At 43.2% G+C, this 18,477-nt stretch overlaps 2 protein-coding genes across 3 annotated transcripts; both read right to left on the reverse strand.

The window, feature by feature from the left end:
• Positions 1–1,912: 1,912 nt before the first annotated feature.
• nipsnap1 (nipsnap homolog 1 (C. elegans)) lies at positions 1,913–7,649 on the reverse strand. Its single transcript, XM_061260160.1, has 10 exons — positions 7,433–7,649; positions 6,537–6,664; positions 5,886–5,931; positions 5,310–5,404; positions 5,038–5,108; positions 4,434–4,574; positions 3,750–3,781; positions 3,374–3,468; positions 2,802–2,885; positions 1,913–2,097 (listed from the first exon to the last, which is right to left on the reverse strand). The coding sequence occupies exons 1-10, from the start codon at positions 7,513–7,515 to the stop codon at positions 2,033–2,035; spliced, it is 840 nt and encodes a 279-aa protein (XP_061116144.1). The 5' UTR covers positions 7,516–7,649; the 3' UTR covers positions 1,913–2,032.
• Positions 7,650–7,891: 242 nt separating this feature from the next.
• Positions 7,892–18,027, reverse strand: lrrc74b (leucine rich repeat containing 74B). 2 transcript variants are annotated; one of them, XM_061261607.1, is made up of 11 exons: positions 17,620–18,027; positions 16,724–16,907; positions 16,094–16,236; positions 14,875–15,007; positions 13,918–14,124; positions 12,221–12,330; positions 11,799–11,914; positions 11,181–11,259; positions 9,622–9,717; positions 9,404–9,520; positions 7,892–8,314 (listed from the first exon to the last, which is right to left on the reverse strand). In XM_061261607.1, exons 1-11 carry the CDS (start codon positions 17,788–17,790, stop codon positions 8,243–8,245), a joined length of 1,428 nt encoding a protein of 475 aa, XP_061117591.1. In that variant the 5' UTR covers positions 17,791–18,027; the 3' UTR covers positions 7,892–8,242. The 2 variants fall into 2 exon arrangements, 1 of the variants encoding a protein (XP_061117591.1); XR_009710055.1 differs by lacking the exon at positions 7,892–8,314 and having other exon boundaries at positions 9,485–9,520; positions 11,029–11,259.
• Between the last annotated feature and the right edge of the window lie 450 nt (positions 18,028–18,477).

An 18,477-nucleotide genomic window follows, 5' to 3' on the forward strand; every position in this document is an offset into this window, starting at 1 on the left:
TTCTACACTTTAGTGAGCTTGTTTAGTGTATTGGAACCTATGAAATACTCTTGAAAAGTGCAATCGCCGCCTTCTGGTCCTCTTCACTCGCTCATCTGCACTAGGCAAGATCAATCGAGCACAGAAAAAACATTTGAATCAAAAACAATTACGTATTTGACCGATACTCTCCCACTCACCTCCCAATACGCTCACTGCAAAGAATTAGCAAACATTCATTATCTTAACACTTATGGTTTGCACTTAAGAGTCAGGGTATACCAATCAAGTGGTTTGTGATTTAAATAGCTAATGCAATGGTGCAATCACTGATGGTTTCTCTCAAGCATTTTTATTTTTATTTTTTTATTTCAAACGTCATTGAGCTGATTAGCTTGTTGTTAAGCCTCCTAGTCACAAATAGCTCTGGTCACACAGACTCAGGGGATTTATCATCAACAAGACTGAATGGGGAAAATAATGTTTCATATTTTATCTATCCCACTCCTCCATTTTGTGCTTAAAATACTGGAGAACAGTGAGGGGCAGTTAGTTCAGCAATTCGGAATTATTAGCATTACTGATGCCACCAAACATTTATTGTCAACACTTTCGGTGGCTAAAGGATATCACTACACAACTTAAAATTAAGAAAAAAATAAGAATCTACAAAAAGTATGTAGTCCTACCTTGTTGGGGGGTTCTAAATCGCTGAATTTAAAAGAGCTCAGATGTGAGTCCTAACACTGAATACTGGCATCATCATTTATCAGCAGGAAACTACATCGACTCCAAAACAAAATTGTAAGTATCACTGGAGTTGCACTGAATTTAAATTTCCCTAGTTTCCAAGGTATTGCCAGATTAATCAACAGTTAGAACATGGAAGCCTTCCAACCGAATCTGGGGTCGGCAACCCCTGGTCCTGGAGAGCCACGGTGTCAGCTGAATTTCCTTGGTGCGATTATCTCACTGCACCTGCTTTCTTTGGTTCAAATCATTAGCTGATTTTGTGGCAAAAAAATAAATAACCCCCAGCGGGACTAAGAACAGGGATGCAGACCCCTGATCTAAAAACAACAACAGCTAGTCTACCAAAGAGGCAGGCAGTCCGTGTAGCACAACAGCACTCGCAGTAGCAGGACTCTGAGAAGATTACAGACATTCTGCCACCGCACTGGACAGACAGTAATGACCAGGCATTTGTCAAACGCAGCATATTGGCTGCAGGACTTGGGGGAAAAGTCAACTTATGATGATTTGTGATTTCAATTTTATGGCCCCGGCACACTTGCCGCGTTATCGGCAGTGCCCGAGATAAAGAAACAAATTATTATCGCTGTGATTGTTGTGGCTTTCCACAGCCTCCTTAAATGACACCATTTGTGAATGCGAGGCCTTCGCAGAGCTTTACCCAGCAGACACTAAGCAGATTAGGAACGGGTGTGCCCATAAAGCAACAGATACTGCTCCATAGACAGGCACAAGATAACCGCTAGGGAGAACCAGGCTGCACGTGGGCCAGGAATTAAAGAAAAGACTGCTCAATCTTTGCCCTGGTGGGTCGAGGTTTCTGTAGGCTTTCATTCCAGCAACGCCCGTGGCACACCAGATTCAAGCAATCAAGTCACGGGTTCAAGAGGGCTAGAAAGGGTGACTGGGTCCCTCCCAGGCAGTCACTGAGCGGCCCTGGTTTACGACACCCTTAAGGCACACAGACACAACAATCTGTCCCATACGAGGCACGGGCTGTCCACCTTCTCTGATAAGCTACTGCAATGTTTGGCTACGCGTCGAGATAATGGCGGTCAATTCCGAAATGGTTTTTATTGGAGCCAGTCTTGGAACCCTTCCTCTGAACTCTGATGTAGGTCACTGTGACAACCATATTTATGACAGGGGGGCTGGGGGAGGGAAAAGAAGGGGGGGGGAAAGAAGGGGGGGGGGGGGGGGGGAGTAGAACTGACTGTACAAGATCCCTTTACTTGTCTCTCTTGTGTAACAACTTATAACATTCTTGGCTTGCGGAAGCAGAGATCCTGGTCATTGTAGGTTACTGTAGAGGGGAGTTCTTTGTGGGGATCATGATTCTGGACTCCATGCTCCGGATGAGTGGTACTGAAAAACAGGGAGGAGTGAAGGTTACGTTCACGCAGCAGTGGCATTCAAAGTGAAGACCGAGCAGCCCACGCTGAGGTCTCACAGCGATACCAGTCTGAATGGAGAATGAATTATTTTGTAACTTCATCATTCGACAGTGCCCTTCACCGATAAGGGCAGTAACAGAGAACGGCTGCCCACAGGCTCTCATACTGTACTGGCTTCAAGCGGCTAAAACAATATCCACTCCAGCTGGAACAGTGTCCTACGCAACCTCCTAAAGGCTCTGCATGAGCTTGTTTTTATTCCAACCTTTTAGGTCTGTACATTTCGCCTCAGTGTTTTTCCCCCAATATAAAATGAGGTCCCACCTTATAGCAAAGGCCACAAATATAGTTAAATATTTAAAAAATATATGTCAACAGTGATAAATGACTGTTGTGAAGCAGACATGAAGAGCCCTGCACTGCCCATTGGAAGACACTGAGGCCTGTCTCTATGGATTACTGTCGCCCTCTGTGACATGATTCTGCCAGAGTCTTCTGCCTTTTTTTGTGTAGCCTAGAATCATGGTCGTCCTCAGTAAAGCATTTAATTCCTGTCAACTGGCTCATCTTAAATTTTCTTTTCTCTTCCCTTAGTCGCGAAGCGCGTAGGTTCGCGGAAAGGTTAATCCCTTGAAATATGATTGGCATATGGAGGGAAAAGTGGATTTTCCTCACCGGTGTAATACACCAAAGAGTCCCAGCCGTCGTTCTGCCAGGCAGCGCTCCGAGTTTCCTCTCTGGACTGCAGGCTCTTATAGGCTACAGGCAGGACACAAAATCAGTTACATGTGCTAGCAAAACACAATTAGAAATGCAAGCAAAACACAGTTACATAGGCTAGCAAATCAGTGCTACACGGACTAGCAAAACACAATTACACATGCTAGCAAAACACAGTTACAAGAGCTAGCAAAACAGAGTTAGACATGCAAGCAAAACATAGTGACATGGGCTAGCAAAACAGTTACACATGCCAGCAAAACACAACTACACATGCGAGCATGCACATATTAGCATTTCTCTCCATGCACTCAGTATGTTGTCTGTGTGTGATGGTGGCTCCCAGCAGCAAGCCACCGTACATTACACTACATTACATTCACCTAGCAGACGCTTGTATCCAGAGCAATTTACAGCTTAAGCACATAAGGGCATCCAGAGTTATGTCATCAACAGTGCAGACAAACCCGGGGCCAGTATCCAAAAGCAGGATTACCGAGTCAACTGACATCGTAAGGTTGACTCACCCCACAAATGGTGGACGACGTACAGGTCCCCAATCTGTGAGTAGAAGCCGCCCACCGCCTCCTGGTTTTCCTGCCGATGCTTGATACCTCGAGCCCTAGCGAAAGTCCGACAGGATTAACCTACGTGACTAGGAATCGATGAAAACAGTGTATACCCCTAGACTGCCAACAAAAATCTTATCACATGTTTTGATTTCCATGTGGTGACTTTTTAAGTTAATAAGCTACTTTTTTTATTGGCTGTGAATAAAAATTATATTATCCATTATGACAGTACAAATATAGCAGCAGAATGAGAGATGACATACCAACAACACAACACTCACCAATAAATATTTTCAATTGAGTAATTTCACAATTTCAATCTTGTACTTACCAGTGATTTCCCCATTCAAGCATTGTCCCTGGCTACAAGAGAAATGGAGAGAATATTGCATTTTGGTTATGCAGTGCACTCTAAAATGGAGAGATTTTAACAATTATTTTCCTTCTCAAAGAACAACATCTGCACTACAACTCCTTTGCCTTGGAGAATTGGAAAATTTAAACACGCAAGCCAAAAACTTAGCCACTATAGGGCTATAGGCTGCCCCCATTTCAGGATATATCACGTCAGGTTTTCCCCTTTTCAGTTGGTCTTAGCAACAGAATACTGGCTCCAGTACTGCACATACCTTCAATTGCCCAAAATGACAAATGCAGCCAGTTCTGCAGTGGTGCTCTTGACAGCACCATGCATTTCATCACTAATTTCAGTGCCATTGCAGGGGGCTTCACACGCAGGTTGATAGGAACACCACAAAGGATCCCTAAATACTTTAGCCAGTAGGTCCACATTGATGCTGAAATTGTTCTTTCAGTTCCAATGGTTTCTTATATGGCCAAATCAGATGAACAATCTGAGACCTATTTCTGTATGACATACAGTAATGGAGCTAGGGCAAGTCAAAGTCATGGAGTCACACTAATTAGTGCAAACATTGTTAGCCCATATCCCTCAGATTAACAATCCGAGACAAGGCCTACCTTTAGCCTGTAGGTGCGCATAGACACGGTATACCTTTAGCCTGTAGGTGCGCATTTCGTAGATGTTTGGTCCACTCCTGGGGGTCGGCTCATTCCAGAAACTGAACTCGAGGAGGAGCTGGTTCCGTCGTGAGGTCAGCATTTTACTCCTCTCCTGACGAAACTCCAGGTACTCCTAAAAGACAGAAAGGAGGAAAGGCACATCGCTAGGTTTAATGTGGACAACAAGTAACAGAAACTTGTGAATAAGTCGTAGTGAAACAACATAAATTTGTGTTTTGTTACCTTTTCCCAAAATAGCATACTACGTGTTCTGGTGGTCCCTGCGTCTGCTTGGAATGGAGGTTTGGCTAATGTTTTCAGGCTGTGTGTTGTGTGTTCTGTTGTATGTTGTGTGTCTGTGTGTGTGTGTCCTAGTCATCTGAAACTCTCCCAGAGGCATCTCAGACTGGCATAAAGACATGCTCTGTAAGGCCTGTGGCAGATTTAAATGTATTTATTTTGTCAGTGCTAAATTATCTAATGCATTTTTACCACCTCCCCTTTTATTCTGATTATCTACATGAATGAAAATCACTGTATAATAAATGTAAGTATTATTGGCAGTAGTTGCAGCAGTAATAGTAGTATTATGATACCTTATTCTTCTTCAGCTTATTGAGACATTCGGTCAAGGCTGGATAACCCCCAGAGTACCGCCAAAGGTGCACTACAACAAAAGACCAGCAGGTGTCACTGTTGTACCGTTTACAAGAAGGCCAACTTACGGAACATAGGAGGGGGTAAAAAGCACAAATCTGATGCCTTTAAAGCTTATTGCTTTGGACTTTAATTCTATGGATACAATTAACTTGTTAAATCTACTGTCAAGACTAGTTAAAGAAGCCGTTTTTGAAATGTATGGTCTCACCAGCCTGGTCTTGCTCTCCGTACCAAGTATTCCAGCTTCCTATCACTTCACAGGGATAGTCCTCATCGAAATGGAGTCGAGTCTGCTCCTCCGCCCTATTCAGGGTACAGACAAGTGCAGCAGCCTTCATGTCATTACATTCCATTCCATTGCAGTCTGTCACTTTTATGCAAGTATCCAGTTGATTAGGCAAAGCAGGGGACAATCCCCCCTGTAGCAATGTGGGGTTAAGGGCCTTGCTCAAGGGCCCACCAGTTACACTGATCTTATTGTGGCTACACTGGGGCACAGTGAACCACCAACCTTCTGGGTTCAACACCTATACAGCCTAGTGGCTAAGGTGCTGGACTAAAGTGTTGGCTGCCCCTGTAGTCTAGTGGTTATCAAGCCAAGTAGCCTATCCTCAATGGGAGAACTGCACCACTGTCTTCGGTTGGCCTGCCCTTTACACTCCTCAAACCACAAGGCTTAAAGGGTGAAAGGTAGCGATACAAACTACACAAGACTGAGAGAAAATCATTCAGGCGGCAACCATTTTCTGAAGCAGAGATGCAGAGAAAGCTATAAAAGACTCACGTCAGGCTGTTGTAGGCTGCCAGACAGTCTGGCTTCACATTATGAACTGAAAAGCAGAAATATTCAGAGTTTATGGGCAGTAGGGTCAGACAGCAGTCGAAAGAGTGAAGGAACAAACAGTACTGTAGCTTTAGCTACCAGCTCATATCACCTATGCACAAGTGTGTGGCCTCCAGTTTTAAATGTCCATGACAGTCCTATTACATTTATCATAATATAGATCAGAAGCGTTGGCTTGTGCTTCTGAACATCACCCCAGGCATATGTATATATTAAAAGCACATGTGAGTGTGCTCCCGATTAGATATATATGGCTACGATGACACAATGTTGAGACTTTTTTTGATTTTTATACAAACCAAACCCCCTAAGACACATGTAAAACAACAATCTCAATACATGTAATTATATTTGCAAGGTGTAATATGGAAACGTTTGTTAACAAAAAACAACCAGTTATGCAAGAATTGTGGTAACTAAAAAAAAAAAACAACAGTTTATTAAGGAAAGTTAAGTTTTAAGTTGAAGCTACAAGTTCAAGTTCAAGTTCAAGTTCAAGTTGAAGTTGAAAATATTGATGGGTGGGTGGGTGGTGGGCAGTACATGTTTGTGATTTTCTTAACTGACTTTAATAGTAAATCCTGTACTCACACTGAATTTTATACAAGTTGCTAGTCTCCTTCTTTGACAGTAGGTTGGAATGGGCATCCTTCCTGGCTTCCACTTTGTGCACAAATAGGGATCGGAACCAGTTCTTGTCACCTTTCTCTGCAAAACCTCTAAGGAGACACCAAGAAATGTCCACACTTATACATCCGTACATTGCACCGTTTGGAACACTCACAGTATTCCAGAACAAACAAGCATATGGCTAAGGAAGTAGCCTACAGTAGCATTTAAAACGCATGGTCATGGCCGTTTTATACTCAACTGCGGTCAGCATGCATGCACAAATTTAAGTGAGAATGATAGTCACGGTAAACTGCACATATTGCCAGTCCTCGTCAACCACTGAAGCCCCAAGACCCTCTATGCAATCCTAGGAAGGCCTTTTGCTTGGGCTGTACAGATTGCCCGTGTCATGTGACAACACCAAGCTAATCTTCAATGGGGCGAAGTTCACTGGCAATGCAAATGATTAAGTGTGTGTACCCTTGTTAAAAGTCCCATAACATTATGCATACATGCGTTATTTCTACGATCTGCATTATGTAAAGCCAGTGGGGGGAAATGAATGAACTAGTTTATGCACACACACAATTGTTAACGAGTAGTCGATATCACAGCTTGCTCGTCTAGCAGTGACGTACAGTAAGATAACAAAGTATGCGGCAGTATTCTTTTCAGGTCTATATTCAAACAAACACAATAGCACCTGGCAGCGTTGACTGAATTAATTCCAGGTTTGCTATATTGTACATTATACATTTGACAATGGACCTGAAAACAAGCCCGAAATCATACTCTGTACTTAGATCGTAAACTCTAATAATGCATGACATAGCCACCTAATGCAGGCACTCTCGCCTTCAAGGTGATAAATTTACCTTTGAAAGACCAGCAGCTGCAAAGAATTCTTATATAGGAGCAGCTGGTTTTTCTGCAACTTTAAGCACCACGTCGCCGCCATCTTCTGTGTTTATTCTTTCCAAACACCCTTGTCCAGGAACTGATCTAGCTAAATGCTTAGTAAACCGGGCACTGTCTGACACAGCGATATTCACACGAGTCAATCCGTCACCCAGGTCTGTCTGCTTCTGCCTGCGCCAGAGTTTGTATGCGCGTGGATGACGTGAGCCACGGTCGGAACAATGTGGCAATAGAAAAATCAACACACATTTATCATTCACGTCTACATACAGAACAACATATTAAATATCGCCAACTGTCGTATTTTTTTACTTTAATGTCTTCGTTTGTTTAATCACTTTTTCTAGACTCCACTGGACAACACCACATAATAGAATCGTTTGTTTTTCAGATTGACAAAATGCAATGTCCCATCATTTTTATGTTTGCATGTTTTATTGGCAACATTTTCAAACAAATAGCACTTTCAATCATATAAAAGCCCGTTTATTGAAGTATAGATTTGCAAATGTATCACACTACAGTTAAAAAATGTTACAAAATGTTTGTTTGTTTGTTTGTCTGTTTGTATAAATTGCTAAGATACAATATGGCATGTTAAGCGCAAGCAACATTAGCTTAGTATTTTCAATTAGCATTTAATTAGCAATAATAGCATGTTTCTCCAGGCTTTGAAGCAGCTACCTGCTGCTGTAAAATTTAATTGGTGCAGAGTGGATCCAAAATCAGCTAAAGTAGTAATCCTCTTCACTGGTTGCCAGTATCAGCTATATTAGTGCCTGTCCCTGATCTTCAGTTTTATCAGCTGATTCTGTGTTCCCCTGTATCTCCGACGCGTCCTGAGAAGCAAATTCCCATATCCATTCAATATCACATATACATTACACAATAATACAGTATGTGTTTATATATGCATCACATTTCAACATCCATTGAATATATTAGACAGACAGATAGGCAGGTAGACAGATATACAGATAGATAACGTGCATTAAACATTATTTTAATCATGTATATATATATGAATATGAATATGTTTGGGGGGATTATACAATTATATTAAAATGTAATTTAATTAAAGTGGTGCACTAGTTTGTCCCCACATTAGCTTTTTAGGCTCTCCAGGGTTACTGTTGCCTGCATCCTCCAGCAAAACCAGAAAAGCCTTCATTGATACTGTTTACTGTTTAAATAAAAAAGGTAGCCATTTTCTTTTGTGGTTTTATTAAATTGTGTGTTGATTAACACCATTTACATTTATTATGTGTGTTTCCTCGAAGGATTAAGCATCACCCAATATTTCTGAACGCTGTTTCACTTGGAAGATACTTTCAGTGCAGATGCTTCACAGTAAGAAATATATCTTCAGACCTTGAACACTTAAAAGTGTAGATGCTCCTTCAGTCTAGGGGCTGAATAAATATCAGAGCAGTGCTGAAGGGGGCCTGGGAGATGTGTGGGTGACCCTTATCAATCTGATTAAATATAGCACTTCTCTAATTATGCTCTGGAGAGTCAGGAAAACACAGCACACATGCTGATCTTCTGGGTTCTTCCCTTTCTGGTGGGCATACTAATGACAAAGTGAAGGGGAGACATGTAATAAAACAGATGCCACCAAGGGCTCACAGATTTATGAGCACTGGCTAAATTGAACATTCATACATTCTCATTTTAAGCTGGGTTCTTCTCTGAATAACAATGGGTGGCCATTATGTTTGTCCGCTGTCAAGTGTCCAGTCCAAATCAGAATTCATTTAAAAGCTCAAACAAACCTACGTCCTCAGCTGGTGCAAAAACTAGCAACAATAGGTGACTGAGAGCCCAGTAGTGGGGTGCAGGGCATTTCAGTCACCTTGCCCCCTTCAGGTGGAATACTAGAACTGACGCCTGTCACAGAGTCCCCTCACTGTTGTGTTATCGCTTACCTTCAACTTTGGCTTTTTGTTTTTGCCAAGGCAGCCTCCGTGTTGCACGCGCAGGTTGGGAAATACTTCTTTGACCTCCTCGTACAAGTCAATGAATTCCTGGTTCACCGGGATGTCCTGAGAAACAAAATGGCAAGCGATGCTCCTATTTCAGTAAACACAGCAAATGTGTGAGAGAGCAGAAGGCAGAGGGCTAACCAAGGGGAATGGTGACTCACAGAGAAATCCAGAAACTCCACAGCGGACTCTGGGTTTTCTTTAATGGCTTTCAGCAAGCTGTAGCATCCGGCAGTCTGCATGGGGTTTCGAGCCATCTTCATTGGAAACAAGAGACAGAAACCCAGTCAGAATTCTCACCCCTTGTGGAAATTGTAGCTTGGTTCCAGCCTGGTTTTATGCTGGCCCTGCTGAGCTGAAGCTGGGTTGGAGATGGTCAAGCTGGCAACAACACGGCTGAGATGGCAACCATGCTGGTAAGACCATGTTCAGCTGGTGGGCCAGCATGGCACAGACAACAGACCATCATCATGGTATCCAGGTATCCACTTGTTTTGCTATAAAAGGTTATAGTTAGCAATTTCCCCCACACTATATTGATAGAGAGAAAACAATGTCATAGTATATCATAAGTCCTTTTTTTCTAAGTATGTGCTGTTTTATCAGTTATTTTATGTTTAATCAGATCTGAATAGTTTTCTCTAAATGTATTATTATGGCATAGATTAATTTTACTGTTTATCTATTTCAGTGTGTCTTGTAACTGTCGATTTGTGTTGAAATGTTCTTTTATATTTTCTTTTTCATTTTTGTCGTGCTATTGTTATTGCTATTATTCAGTAAAAATAGAAAGCTAGGAAACCACACTGGGTGAAATACCTTGGTGTGCATGTTAATGAAACACACCAAACAGGTGTTGTTGTGACCATATCTTATCAATACTGTTGTAGGGCACCCAGTTTCTACCCAATAAATCACCGTTCCTCAAAGGATTTGTGTGGCAGCCCTCAATCAGGCAGAATATACGGCAATATACTGCATATGTATGAACTGTATATACACCCAGTGAGCACTTTATTAGGTATTTTAGACTACTGCTGTTGTCTATCCACTCAGAGTTATGATGCATTATGTGTTCAGAGATGCTCTTCTGCATACCACTGTTGTAATGTGTGGTTATTTGCGTTACTGTCACCTTCCTTTGACCAGTCTGACCATATTCCTCTGACGTCTCTGATTAACAAAACATTTATGTCTGCAGAACTGCTGCTCACAGGATTTTTTTTTTTGCACCATTCTTTGCAAACTCTAGAGATTAGTGTACATTAAAAATCCCAGGAGATCACTCAAACTAACCTGTCTGCCAGCAACAATCATTCCACGGTCACTTAGATCAAATTCTTTCCCCATTCTGATGGTTGATGTGGACATTTACTGAATCTCCTGACCTGTATCTACATGATTGTATGCATTACACTGCTGCCACACAATTGGCTGATTAGATAATCACGTGAATAAGCAGTGTAATAAAGTGAAAATGTTCCTAATAAAGTGCTCGGTGAGTGTATTTCACAGCAGTGCATAAAAAAAACACATTTACAATATCTGAAAACATGATAACCACATACTGTGATGTTGAAGTTGTTTCATATACAGTAGGAGTAATAAATGTATTGTTTGGAGAGACACAGGGCAGCGTAAGGAGTTGTGGATCTCCGCTGAGCAGATATGAAGTGTCTGGTACCCCCGCTGTCTTTTACACTTTCCCCTGTCATCTTACGGCGAGCGTTCGGAGTGTCTTGTTTTGCTGGAGTCCTGACGCAAAGCAGATCGCTCCATCGGGGGGTATCCGATTGATACTAGGAGAGGAAAAAACAATGTCAGAAGAGAAACCAGAATATAATGTTCTTTCTGAAATCAACACCTGCACTCCCAAGCCTTGCGCCCAATTCTCAATGTTTGCTACACATTCTTAGGATGTGGTCCTGTCGGCTGAATATCCAATCCTACACCTGAATTTCCATCTATATTACTCTGACATGTAAAACCGGGTCATTTCCATTTCAGTCAATTCAGGAAAAGATTTAAAATTCAATTCCTGTCAAATGTTATGGACATTTCGAATTCATGAATTGAATTTCAATACATTTCCTGACCTCAATGAATTAAAAATGGAATCGACTCCCCACCCATTGACACTACAGTTGTTACAGACAGTAGGGCAGCAATTGTCTTTTGACCTGTGGCCTTTCAAATTTAAACCTTGACCAATAAACAGGTTAAATGCTTGATATCCAGCGCATTCACCAGGGATTGTTTGTTGTTCTGTTTTGTGGTTCCGTAATGGCAGTTGTGCAAAAACGTAAAAGAGAGCTGAGCATCATGCTGTGCATCTCACCTCAGGTTCAACTCCTCCAGAACGTTGTTGACTTTGAGGGCGTCTCCCATGGCGACTGCCCCCTCCTTCCCCAGGCCGTTGTAAGACAGGTCCACCTTTCGGAGGAATATGTTCGCCTGACGAAATGAGAAATGAGTAATTCATACGCCATTTATTATCACACATAGACTTCTTTCAGAGAAGAACTGTGGGACATCACAGTTTACAGATTGTTGCAAATTGTCAAACATTTTCACCCCAGCTGCTTAAGAATGAGTTGAATTGGTTTTAGGCATAAACAAATCATAAAACTCTATTTAGGGGTGAGATCACAGTTAGTAATGTATACTCAATGATATTTGTTTGATATTTTAATTTCATCGACTTGTATTGTACTGTATATAACTTTTCTAAGGGGTTTGTGAGTCCGGTGTATGAACTACCCCCAGGCCATTCGCCAAAGACACGGCGCCTTTCCCGCGAATGCAGTTCCAGCTCAGATTCAGGTCCTTCACTGCCGTGTTTTCCGCGATGGCATTTCCCAGAAGCTCCCCTGCAGAAATCAGAAAAGAACAACCTGGCGATGCACTCTTATACGTCTCATCTCAGCCCTCCTTTCACAAGCCACTGATATTCACTGCTGCTCGATTCCACAGCCTGACACAATCATCTGCCTTTACTTTTCCAGACAAAGACATAATAGTCATAGGAAATCTAATAAAACATAGCACGACTGATTGGAATACTTCATCACAGGTCAACAGCGACAAATGACTGTCCATAAGTGGGTATGTTCAAATAGGGGGGAGAAGGGCATTCCTCATTACAGGCAAATAAATAAGCTGTTTGAAAGCAATATGACCGCATCAATCACATGCTTGATTGTCCTCTTCATTGAGAGGGCAATCATCTCCCTCCACACTTACAGAAAACACGAGGGTGTTGTTTTCTTTATAGCTCCCTTGCCCCCTTGGTTTTAATTTAGCGAGGCGCTGAATGCAGGAGGGAGTCTCTCTGGCACAGAGACGTCTGTAGACCACACATTTCTCAGTGCAGTGATAGCAGCCGTCAGGTTCAATTTGCAGAGACACTAGTATTCAGTCGCTGCGGCAGAGTTGCAATCATAGACCAAGGGTTGTGGGGAAAGGGGGGTTCTCAGCGCAGACTGCGGTTGGTGGTGGTGTGTACGATGTATGAGGGGGTTACAATCTGCAGCTGTGGAGTTGGGGTGGGGGGCGGGGGGTGGTGCGGGACAATCTTCATTTTTTGGGCATGCCAATCAAAGCCTGGGTGTGCCTAGGAGCCCAGGAGATGCTGCGTGTCACCGCCAGTGCTGAGTATGCTGGGATACGCAGCGCGTTCTGTTCCCCGCAGGTTCAAGTAGAAGTTTACGCGCTTCAGACTGATGGAAAAACTTTCAAAAAGGACAAATTCGCCTGACGCAATTGCCTTGAAACGCACTTCATTCGGAGCGGTTACTCACTCTGCACTCCAGTGCCCCCGGTTCTCGTGTCCCATATTGAAATATTAATAACAAAGCTGTTCATTGTGGCCTCTGGTTTGTTTGCACATTAAACCTTTATGCATTCTTTTCTAAGGAAATATTAGTTTCATATTCACTGGCAAATACGTTTTCATTGTGCAAATAAACCTGTGATTATTCTTATGTGATTGCTTTGTGGGATGCGCGGGTGAATGGGGGGTGGGGGCCTGGGGGGGGGGGGGGGGTGGGTGTGAGACGATCTCGGCATTCAGATTGGCTCAGCGCCGCCTTGTTTGATCATCTTTTTTTATTATTAAAATGCTTAGTGGGACGAAGGCAAAGACGTACATGGCTAACGGCTACACAGTGTCTGCATCAGTGTTTCTCAACTCCAGTCCTCAGGACCAACTTGCCAAAAGGTCGCCGGGAGCAATTGAAGGTTAGGCGTCTTGCTCAGGGACACTTCGACACACCCAGGGCGAAGGATCGAATCGGCACCTCTCCGATTACCAGACGACCACTCTTACCTCCTGATCTAATGGCTTCTCAATTTTGGTGGTTTGATTGGTTCAGTCAGGTGTGTGAGTTCCTGGTTACAACAAAAACATTCTGGTCTACACGCTAAATTAGCGCGTAGCAGATATAGCGGAGAAGTACCTGCCATGTTCCCCATCCTGTTATAGCTCAGGTCCAGGGCCTCTACCTTCTGATTGGTCACAAGGGCGTCAGCCAGGTGGCGGGCGGCGTGGTCGTCAAAGTCATTGCCCGAGAGGTTGATGCTCACCAGCGTGCTGTTCTCCCTCAGCATGCTAGAGATGGCCTGGGCCCCGGCCAGTCCCAGCCTGTTCTCAGATAGGTCCATTTCTGGAAAGACAGAGCACCCTGTTTGGTTCCAGACCTGGGTTCAAATAGTATTTGTTTCGGATTCAAATACTTTTTTCTGTGCTCTTTTTATCTTTCCTGGTGCATTTGAGCCTGCAAGGAGGAGTGGATGCACTAAATTTACAAATTATTATCGCTGGGGAGGTATCCTATAGGTACAGTACATACAAGTACATACAAGCCAGTAATATATAATTAATTTGTACATTTTGGGTACAAATGTACTGATTTGTACCTAAAGAGAACATTACTGTACTTTCATGGTACATTTGGGAAAATTTATCCTTGAAGAACAAAAATGTTCCTACACTAACCTAATCATTTCTGAGAGTGTGGGCGGGGTTTATATTTTTGTTTAATTTAATTTGTTCTAATACACCAGGCAAGTTTAATCAAATGGAGAAAAGTATTCGAATCCAAAACAAGTACTGTTTGAACCCAGGTCTGTTCGGTTCCCTCATAATTTAATGACATGCTCGATTGCCAAGTGCTATAATTCGCTAAATTTAACTGCGAGACAAAATGAACTGCAAAGAGGACCAGCCAAAATGGCAGAAACCCCCACAAACATCAGTCCCATAAACATCCTGTCCGCAGCAGTACCTAAACCGCCCCCAACCGGAAACGGTGGATAAACCATTGATGGCAACGCCGACTGACACTGTCTGAAACGTCACGTAACCCGACGGACGGAGGCCGAGGGAAAATGGCGGCCGCGGCGGTCACACGCACCTGTGATGAAGCAGTTCTCCGTCATCATCTCCGCCATGGCGGCCCCGCCCGGGCCCTCCATGCGATTGTCCCTGAGGTTCAGCTTCAGGATGGAGGTGTTGGTTACCAAGGGAACCGCCAGAGCTTTGGTACCCTGCGGAGGAATTTTTCTGTGGAGTGAGACGCCGCGCTTTCTCTCATTCTGCTACCTGATAGGGAGGAAATGGGTTTTCACTGAACCGCCTCCAGGGGCTGTGCTATGAAAATGGGGCCTCCGCCTGCTGCAGCCTTATCGTCTGAAGAGCTGTGCCCCCTACAGCACTGAGGCTACAGCTCTCGCTGGAACTTCAGACCGTATCATTACATTCACTTATGTTACATGACTTTCATCAAGCGCATGCTCTCATCTTGAGTAGCTGACAGCGAAACAGAACAGAAGTGCACCCACTACAGCTATGTGACTAACAATACCAAGACTTGATTTGATGAGATCACCAGAAAAGTGGACCATCAATAAAGCACAAACTATATGCTAACCCAGGACCATAAAACAAAACAGATTCATATACAGTAGCTGACATCTAGCATGCTATTACAATATAGAGATAATTAAATGAGAAAAAGGTGGGTGTGCGAATACGAAGTGAGCCAATTTTCACACTGAAGAGGTAGGCAGACAAAATGGCCGCTCTTCTGACCTCCATTCCACTACAGCGAGGTAGTAAAGATCAATCGACCTGGAGCTGTGAGGGGAGTAATTGTTGCACAATGAGGAGAGGAAGGAATACCTAGCTGAAATAAATTTTCCCTCAGTCCCCAGGCAACACTATGGCAAATGATACTCCCCTGGCAACACTTAGATATAGAAATGTTTTTAAAAATTATACAACGCTTAGTTCTGGTCAAATAATTTAATTGGACCAGAGGCATTCCATAAGTGCTGATATATAGTACCATGGCACTGGAACTTTTTTACCATAACATATCACTCCACTTTGCTAACATTCTAATTGATATTAGATATTGCAAAAAAAAAAGAAAGATTTTTAAAAATGTATTCAATGGCGTACCTGAAGGAACTGTTGCATGAAAGCCGTATCACACTCAAGCAAGTGCTTTTATACTGTGCATCAGCATCTGCGATTATCTCTGATATACAGTACTACGGTATGACCTTGAGTGCAATATTGGTTCAGTAATTGCTTAATTAATTAATGAAAGGAAGCAGGAAGGAGCCTACCTGTGGCCCCAGTCCATGATGCATCATGTTCAGCTCGCTGGTATGCATGTTTCTCAGGAAGTAGGACACAGGAACCACCCCAAAGACCTTGCAGGCCGAACGGTAGCACGTCTCTCCAGTGGGGTCGTAGGGCACCTTCTCATCTTCAACCGAATGAAGAGTATGTTATTTTATTGTTACGTCCCCCCCCCTCATGTACCTGGAATATGGCTCTACGGATGTCACTGCACTCAGGAACACACTTCTCTAAAATGGCAGACACGTCTATCTCTCCCCACCCCCCGTTGGTTGTTGAGCCTCACGTTAACAGATGGTCATTAATGGTGGAGAAAGTAGCCTTTAATCGAGAGTGCAAGTGGGATTTGTGTGTTGGTGCCTGCGTGGGAGTTGCTGCATCGTCAACAAAACCAAGAGAAGGAGAAAGCAGAGGGTGGATAAAGCATAATAATAATGAAGCTGCCAGGAGCTGAGATTGTTAAAGTCCAGCATATGACTCATATCTGTGGGTAATTCTACTCCACTGAGAGCTGGTGTATCTGGGCAGCCTGTGCCCCCTTGATTTCTAACACCTTTCACCACGTGTGATTCACCCGCCGCGGTTTTAATAAGAGCGTCGTGTATGTCCGCCACCTTCCATCTCCAGGTCGGTGTCATAGTCCTGGTCTTCAGCCGCCTGTGCGGGCCCCCCGTCTGTGTCCTCTCCGGGGTCTTCACCCTCCGGGCCCTCCACCCCGTCGCTCCCGCCGTCCGCCATCTCCTCCCCCGGGCGCCCGCTCAGCGACCTGCGAGGGTCTGCGTCCGACCTCGTGACCGTCTACGAGAACAACACAGCTGGTAAGGGCGCTTGATTCTTTGAATGATTGATTGATTGATTGATTGATTGATTGATCGACATGTGTTTGGCTATTCATGGATTTTATTGTTTTTCAATTGTTGAGGAACTTGTGCCCTTTTTGTAGGTTGCTTAGGATTAAAAGCATTTGATAAATGACTAAAATGCAAAATGATTGACTGATCGATTGATTCACTCTTTTTGATGCTTAAAATACAGCAGAATGTATTTCTGTTGTGGTTCTTCTTGGGGCAGACAGGGGTGCATAAAGGATATCACAATATGCTATACAAGCATGAAATAAAAAAATAATAAGAAGAAGGACAGACAATATTTTGACCTGGACTCATGCTGACCGGAAGTTCCTAGACTCAATTTAAAGTTAGGATTGACAACTCTTCACAAAGGCACACTATCCATAACCATTGAAAATGATAGGCTAGAATTAGGTGAAAAGATAATCAAAAAGCATCTGCACTGTACAATTTTCAAAGTTTATCATCTGCATTCAGCCACCTGGAAAAACATTGAATCTGGTCCAGCGTCTGGGAAAAATGACGCTTGTAGGTTTATTTTGAGACGAACAATACAGTGGTAAATGATAAGAAATGGGGGGGAAAAATGAACCTTTCTGCATTACTGTCATCGTCTGACAGGTGCACCAATGGCAGGAGAGCATGCACAGTCCACTCACCTGGCTGTCGACACTGCCCCTACTGTAGAGCTTTCTGGGCCTGCTGGGTGGTCTACTTCCAATCCCACCAAGCTCCTCGCTCTCACCAAGCAGCTCACCCTCCATCTCAGCCACATTATCTTCCAAAACAGAGGGCAACTGAGATTCCTTTGCCAGCTTTTTGACAACCATAGCTTCATTCAAACAGATCACTCTATGAAAGAAAAAATATGTTTTAAATTCCTTGCGAATGATAACTATTGTTGTTCTGTTGTTGTTTTTTTTGTTTTTTTGTTTTGTTTGTTTGTTTTTCTTCCTCCCAGATACTACTTAGCTGTTTGGTCCGCTTCTATAGGAAAAATACATGATGGAAACTGTATTATGACGAGTAAATCAGTGCAGAGCCTTACGTTCCTGCCCTGGTTTAACGATTTCCATGGGAGGGGTCCGCTGTTAGACTGACGTGCAGTTAAACTAATTGCAAAGCAGCAAGGTTTACACTGAAAGCAAGATCCTCCAACCCACAAGCGGTATCTTACATTAGGGGTGTTTACTCTGGGACTGGTTTGTCTTTGTTGTCATGTTGCCATGGTGCCCTGGAAGCTAGAACCGTGTGCTTATGTGTTTCAGTTCTATTCTCTCACAGAGAGACAAAGGGGAGGATTCCATTTGCACTGAGAAAATAATTAATGGGAGTCGGCTAATGCCACTTATTACGTGTGAATATGACGTCGCTAAAGCATCGAAGTTATTTCGTTGCATCACATTACATTGTTAAGCGAACGATTTTAATGTTAGGAAAATTGATCTGTTATTAAGTTACCTACCTTGGCTAGTTTGGATTGCTTTCGTGAAAAATAAGCATTAACCAAAGTATTT

Source organism: Conger conger, chromosome 11 (assembly GCF_963514075.1).
Source record: "Conger conger chromosome 11, fConCon1.1, whole genome shotgun sequence".
Lineage (NCBI taxonomy): Eukaryota > Metazoa > Chordata > Actinopteri > Anguilliformes > Congridae > Conger > Conger conger.

Coding starts and splice junctions, on each gene's coding strand:
- nipsnap1 (XM_061260160.1), bottom strand. CDS start 7,515: ATGGCGGCGACGTGGTGCTTAAAGTTGCAGAAAAACCAGCTGCTCCTA. Junction 5,109..5,309: donor CGGAGAGCAAGACCAGGCTG/GTGAGACCATAC, acceptor CTTTTGTTGTAG/TGCACCTTTGGCGGTACTCT. Junction 2,886..3,373: donor CGTCGTCCACCATTTGTGGG/GTGAGTCAACCT, acceptor TCCTGCCTGTAG/CCTATAAGAGCCTGCAGTCC.
- lrrc74b (XM_061261607.1), bottom strand. CDS start 17,790: ATGGTTGTCAAAAAGCTGGCAAAGGAATCTCAGTTGCCCTCTGTTTTG. Junction 16,908..17,619: donor GGGGCAGTGTCGACAGCCAG/GTGAGTGGACTG, acceptor TTGTTCTCGTAG/ACGGTCACGAGGTCGGACGC. Junction 15,008..16,093: donor ATCATGGACTGGGGCCACAG/GTAGGCTCCTTC, acceptor ATTCCTCCGCAG/GGTACCAAAGCTCTGGCGGT.